The 7010-nt window shown below is 38.6% G+C and overlaps 1 protein-coding gene across 2 annotated transcripts in view; it reads left to right on the top strand.

Annotated features, from left to right (window-relative positions):
* Positions 1–7010, top strand: part of KLHL24 (kelch like family member 24) — a 33265-nt gene that overhangs the window by 16976 nt on the left and 9279 nt on the right. For both annotated transcript variants that reach the window (XM_019503702.1, XM_019503703.1), the window contains 4 exons: positions 74–192; positions 1148–1336; positions 1826–2014; positions 4514–6989. In XM_019503702.1, the coding sequence (XP_019359247.1) occupies positions 74–192; positions 1148–1336; positions 1826–2014; positions 4514–4714 (698 nt within the window). In that variant the 3' untranslated portion in view covers positions 4715–6989. The remainder of the gene's footprint in view (positions 1–73; positions 193–1147; positions 1337–1825; positions 2015–4513; positions 6990–7010) is intronic.

Raw genomic sequence — 7010 nt, 5'->3', positions numbered from 1 at the left:
TTTTTTTTTTTTTTTTTTTTTTTTTTTTTTTTTTTTTTTTTTTTGTTTTGTATTCTTTGCTTTGTTTAAAAAGGTGGAAGAATAAACAGCCGGGATGTCTGGATTTATAACTCTCAGCTTAACATTTGGATCAGAGTTGCCTCCCTAAATAAAGGCAGATGGAGACACAAAATGGCTGTCCTTCTTGGTAAAGTAAGAGAAACTTTTTTTTTTTTCCTCCCTGAGCATTAAGATCTAAAAGAAGTGCAGTCCATGGATACAAACAAATCATAGGTCATTTGAATGGCTTAAATATAGGTGTATGTTTTCAAAAAGAAATCTGTATATTAAGAGGTGCCCGATACCTACTTTATGCTCAAGTTCTTAACTTTTGCAGTTGCTTAACCAAATTGATAGCAACCTTGTCAGTAGCATCCCAGGGCTTTTTTATTTAATATTCTGTATATTGAAGATCTAAATCAAAATATAAAGCAGTTTACAGAAACTGTTCTTGCTATATTTCTGAAGGCTTCCTTTATTATCCTACATATATTCAATTACTAAGATCTGCAGTCCTCAGCTCTCATATATAAAGTGTGATTTGAATATGTGGCTTTATAGAGGACAGCAGCTGCTTCAACTACGGATTAAGTTAGGGAAAACAAATTGAGGAAAGAAGGTAGATGTGATGATGTGTGGAAGATGACAAATCTGTATGTCTGGTTCATAAAAGGTAACTGATGTGATAGGCAGTCAAGTAAAGAATGTGACCCAGAGGAAAGAACGTCCCTTCAGAAGGGAAGGAGTTAAGAAAAAGGTTAATCTGGAAGGAGTTTCTTTTTTATTTCTGAATACAGTTTGTTAGTAGCAAGTGAAGAGAACTGCAGAACATTAATTAACTGGATTTGTAGTATGCTGGATGTTTGTTTTGACTCCTTAATCTGGCACATACCAATACATAGATGTTCCCCCAGGATTCTTAACATCAGAATTTTATAGATGGTATTTCTTTTCTCCTGTGAAGAAATTTTCTGAGAATAATAGGCTTTCACTTGTGCAACAGATGAGAATCTTAAGTTTCTGACACTTTGTATGAGTTTAAATTTCCTTCTTAAGGAAAAACTGGAAATTGTACAAAATGACGACAGTTTCTCACTGTCTTACGCAGGTATATGTAGTTGGAGGCTACGATGGGCAAAGCCGACTCAGCAGTGTAGAATGTTATGATTCGTTTTCTAATCGATGGACAGAGGTGGCTCCGCTGAAGGAAGCTGTGAGTTCTCCAGCAGTGGCCAGCTGTGTGGGCAAGTTATTTGTGATTGGTGGCGGTCCTGATGACAATACCTGCTCTGACAAGGTCAGTTAACCATATACAAGAAAAGAGGAAGTAAATGTTAATAACACTGATAAAAATGTAAGTGTTTTTTGTCTTGCTGGGTTATAAATCTTCTGACTTATTCTATTCTGTGAATATTAACTATATAACTCAGAATAGGAAAAACTGCTTAATAAAATACGGGCACACTGTTCATACGGTTTGTCATAGTTGTAGCATCTTTGACTTCGTGCACTAATAGTTGATGAGAATACTTGATCAAACAATATTCATGAGTAAATAAGTTTCCAGGGTATAATCTGTTACTGCTTAATGGTTCTGTTTGTTTTAATATTGCAGATGCAGAGCAACTTGTATATTTTGTCAGGCATGTTCTTCACTTTGTGGGACATCCAGCTAGATGTAGTTGATACTTTTAATTTCCTTGAATCATAACATGTATGTATTTCAACCTGTAGTTGATTTCTTTGTAATTAAGTTAAACTTAAAATATGTTTTACTTGCTTTCAGGTTCAGTCCTATGATCCTGATACCAATTCTTGGTTGCTCCGTGCAACTATCCCAATTGCAAAGAGATGCATAACAGCTGTATCTCTAAACAATTTGATCTATGTTGCCGGGGGGCTTACCAAGGCAATATACTGCTATGATCCAGTTGAGGATTATTGGATGCATGTACAGAACACATTCAGCAGACAGGTAACAAATACTTTAAAAAAAATCTTTGGAGATGTCTAAAAATATACTGTATTATTCTGTTTATGAGTCTACTTTTTCCCTTCTCCAAAAGAATAAAAAAAATTTGATTTATATCTGAGGTCTTCCTGCAGTGGGACCTCAGCACCCTGGACTGTTCTACTTGCAATAACCCCCTCCCGAAGTTAGAATTCTTTCAGTCCTTTTTTTAACTCTTTGGGTTCTTTCCTTAATTCATTTTGTAGTGGCAGTAGCAAGTCAGAGTCTTTATTTGTAGTACCAATTTGTATTCCTGGGAAAAATGTTTTTCCCTAACCTTGAACCTGAAAATGTGCAGCTAACTTATAAGCAGAACCATATGGTATATATTATCTTTGATTTAGAAACTCTGTAAGAAATGAGCGCAGAGTTTAATCCTGTTCAGTTTAATTATTCATATTCAGTTATTCTGGCTCTACTTGCTGGTTTATACAACATAAATAGAAAAAGTGATTTGGAAACAAGCTTGGGTAGGAATAATTAACATATCCAAATGTGGATTTATTCCAAGCTCTATTGAGTTACTTTTATTTGGTTAAAGCACAGATTTCTAGCAATTATTAATGTACATTTTTAGAAATGACACAATGTATGTTTGTTTGTTTGTTTTTTAAACAAAGCTCAGAGCTAGTCTTTGCACGTAAAGGCAAAGTATAGCGTAAAACAGCAGAAAGCAACACCCCAGCAATCTGTGAATGAGCCCTCCAGGTAGTATTTTACATGTATGCCTCCTCCCTGGGTAAACTATAGTTGTATGTCATCTTCTAGAAATAAGCTTGTGTGTGTGTAAGAGATTTTACATAGATAGATATATAAATATTAGGCCTGTGCAAAGCAGAAAGTATTCGCTCTTCAGATTTGGATTTGAATCACTGTCCCGATTTCAATTCAGCCAAATCTGAAGATATTCAGCACTGAATCTTATTTGGCGTTACACTACGCAGGCAGGCAGTACCGACAGGAGCAGCAGGACAAGCCCTGGCTTGAGCTGGTAGCCCCGGGAGAAGCTACGGGGTCCAGGGGGTCGAACCAGGAGCTGGGCAGTCGAACCAGGAGCTGGGGGGGAGCCCCTGTTATTTCCCCCAGCTCCCCAATCATTCCTCCCAGCTGTCACGGCTTCTTCTGGGGCTGTCAGCACTGCCTGCCTCTCCCCGGTGGGGGAGTGGCCAGACGAGGAGCTTGAGTCGGCAGCCCCAGGAGAAGCTACGGTAGCTGGGGGAATGATTGGGAGCTAGGGGATCAAACCAGCAGCTGGGGGGAAGCCCCTATTCGTTCTCCCAGCCCCCGCAGCTTCTCCCGGGGCTGCCAACACTGCCTCACCCCAGCGGCGGGGGCAGCCGGATGAGCAGCTGGACAAACCGTGGCTTCTCCCAGGGCTGCCATCAAGCCAGGGCTCCTCTGGCTGCTCCCGCCCACACTGCCTAGTGCCTGTCTGTACAGTCTATGGCCGAATCTCTCTGAATGTATTCTGAGGCCTCCAATTAGATTTGGAGAGATTAATGGGTCTCCCAGTTTTTTTTGGTGCGGATTTGGAGATTCAGCTGCCAAATTGAGCCGAATCTCCTCTGGATCGAATCAGCTACCAAAGCTTCACACTCCTGTCTGTCTCACACACGTTGAAGTTTATTTCTAGAAGATGACATACAACTATAGTTGTATAGAGATATATAGATATATTTATATATCTGTCGATAGATGGATATATTAAAAAATTTAAACCTGTTCATGCAGTACTACAAAGTAAAGCAGTTGACTTGTCCTAAAAGAGATTTGCTCCTGTCTCCCCTTTTTTCCTTTCTTCCATCTCTTCCTCTTAATACTTCTTAATATTTCTTTGCTCACATCCTCTTTCCATCTTTACTTTTTTTTTTAAAGTAACTTCATTTAGACCTAGCATCCCCCTTTTTTATCTCATATTTACTCTGCTGTTGGTTTCATAATTTTTTTCTCTCCTTTTTTTCCCTCTTCATTTTCTACTTCTGTTCTCTTATGTTCTCCTTCCTGTTCCTATTCATGTTTATTTGGGACAGTTTCACCCTGTGGTGGCAGTAACAGCCTGGAGATAAATGCTGCTGCCACCAGGCCAAACTGCTCTGTGTGCCTCTGTTTTCAGGAAGTATGTCAGAGCCAAACCAGGAAAAGCAGCAGCAGAAATGGCACACTTGCCTATTTAATGTAATGCAGAAAGGCGTCCTTTCTGGTGCAGCCACTTCTCAGTTAAGGTATGCAACCCTTGAAAACTGAGTTGTGCTGAATAGTTTCATACTTCAGTGAAGGTGGCAGTTCCAGCATCACAGCACACTTGACATGTTCTCATAGCATCCCAGCTGAGAACTGCTGCCTTGTGTGGTAGTCAAAATGCTGTACCAGATTTGACTAGAGCTTCAGGTTTGTGTTTTGGTCTTCTGTTTGTTTTGAGTATTTTTTAATAGTCATGTATCTGTTTGTATATTTGGTAAACAGGAAAATTGTGGCATGTCTGTATGTAATGGCAAAATCTATATCCTTGGTGGAAGACGAGAAAATGGAGAAGCCACAGACACCATTCTCTGTTATGATCCTGCAACGGGCATTATCACAGGAGTAGCAGCCATGCCCAGGCCAGTATCGTATCATGGCTGTGTGACAATTCATAGATATAATGAAAAGGGCTTTAAACTGTAAAGATTGTGTGAAAGATTCCAGTGACCTGATGCAAGACAAGATTTTTAAAGATTACTAAAACAGGAAACTGACCTTTCCTTAAAGATCATGGGAAAATAAATTCCTGGTGCCTATTCGAGAAGGAGATTAAACACATGCATAGATTTAATCAATTAATGCTTAAAAGGAAAAAAAAAAACTATGTAATAACTACAATGCAGTCATTTCTGCTCTGCATTTTGGTCTGACAGCAGTGTTAAATATTGTATTAATTTTTAGGTTGTACCACTTTCTGTTTAATCGATAATTTACAATGCTGGATATGTTGTTGGGAAAGTGCCTTCACAAATATTTGTGGTTGTAAGGAATGATGTCTGCATTTGCAGTCTATTAATAGAAACCATTTAATCACGTAAACCTTCAAAGAATTATTTAATTGTAAAGTGTGCATATCCTTCTGATTTGATAAGTACTACATTCTTTTTACAAAACAAATTGCTTGCCTTACCAAAATGATGATGATATTTCAGGATCACCCACTACTCGGGACTTTTTTTTTAACTTAGTGCTTTATAGGAAAAAAATGTTTAAAATCCTTGAGAAATATTATTCTTTGTTAGTGGACGATAGAGAACGAAGATGTAAGTTTGTTTGCTGAGCTACTGCAAAATATTGCGATAGCTCTTGTTTCCTTATCACTATGGACCTTAATCATAGGTTGCTAAGAATTTATTCAAAGTCCTACAAATACAGGACAGTATACATATTGAGAAACTAATGATCCAGAGTGTGTACCTATATTTGTGAAGCAATTTTGTGTCTTCCCTTAATTGTACAGATGAAATCTGATGGTTCCTAGTTTAATTTTTTTTTTTTACTAATGCAAGGTACTCTTCAGCTGCTCAGTGAATAGGGACCAGTAGTTGAGGGGTACTTCTATCTCTCCAGTTTCCATCATATAAACTGTCTGGTGATAGAATCAGGGGCTACAGGCCTAACTCCATAGCTTTTATAAATTGGGCTTTGGGGTATCTCATTATGCAAAGGTTGGGTGTACTTGCTAACTGTATTTTAGGTCTTTTTCAGACAATCATTTCTCCCCCTCTTCTCTCAGAATGGTTAAGTTTTTTGCATAACTCTAGAATAGCTGTTTTTCCAGACTGTTGCCAAAGAACCCATCCATTTAGCCACATGAAAACTTTCATGTAGCATGTTTCACTAAGGCTAAGGACAAATATTGCATTTGTCCTGGCACAAGTTGTGCCTCTTTTGTCATGGAACAGAAAAATCCCAAAATGTAATGCGTACATGCTGCCCTTCCTATCAGGGTTTAATGAGCAGCTGAATACACTGCTGCTTTTCTGCCACTGATGCAGTCGATAGAGTCCTGGGACAACTGTTCAGACATATTTTGTAATGTTCTGGGACAAACAGTAAGCACTTCTTATGTTGTGAACCTTTTTAGTGGTTGTCCTAGGGCAGTGGACATGGATGTCTGAATAGTTCACTTTGTCCTCTGATTTAAAATGGCTTTCTCCCAGAACAGATGCAACTTCTGTTTTGTACCCTGATTTAATTTTAATTTTTGAGCATTAGTGACTTCCAAAGTATTGCCCCATATTTTGGCCCAGTGCTTTTCAGTTAACTCTTGCTAAAGTTCTTCTTCCCATTCCTGCTTGGATATCTGGACATATTTCTCACACTATAAGCTTTGTAGAGTTGGGGAACAGGTTCATGAAATGTCAAGTAACAATTGAGGATTTGCGTGTGGAAGGGGTGCTTGTGCACCAGTTCCCAATGATCACCAAAAAGGTGGAGATCAATACTCTCATGACACTCTTCCTCACTGTGGAACCTCTCTATAAGAACAATTCTGCCATCATGAGCTAGCAAAGGAAAGCATGTGGTCTGTGCAAGAACAGCTCTGGTCTGCAACAGGTCCCATGAGATTTAGCAATTTAAACCTTTACTTTGTGGAGAATGGAAACAAACACATGCACATGAGAGGAGACTAAATAGACTAGGATTTGTTTTAGTGTAGAAAAGAGTAGCTTGATGGGGAACATGATGTAGATCTACAAAATGTTAAATAGTAAAGAGAGAGCAAATGGGGATTTATATCCTCTAGTTCTAGTACTTTGAGAGATCATAAATAATAAAGTGAAGCTATTGGATAACGAGTAAGTGCTTTTTCACACAGTTTGTTAACTAACTTATATAACTCATTGCCACAGGATGTTGTGGAGGCAGATTCTTTGACCCAGTGCAAAAAGAGAATTGATGAATCAGCGAACTAGTAACTAGTGAATCAGTTGCT

Source organism: Gavialis gangeticus, unplaced genomic scaffold (genome assembly GCF_001723915.1).
Source record: "Gavialis gangeticus isolate Ggan-Ray unplaced genomic scaffold, GavGan_comp1, whole genome shotgun sequence".
Classification (NCBI taxonomy): domain Eukaryota; kingdom Metazoa; phylum Chordata; order Crocodylia; family Gavialidae; genus Gavialis; species Gavialis gangeticus.
This window is presented reverse-complemented; position numbering and strand designations above follow the sequence as displayed.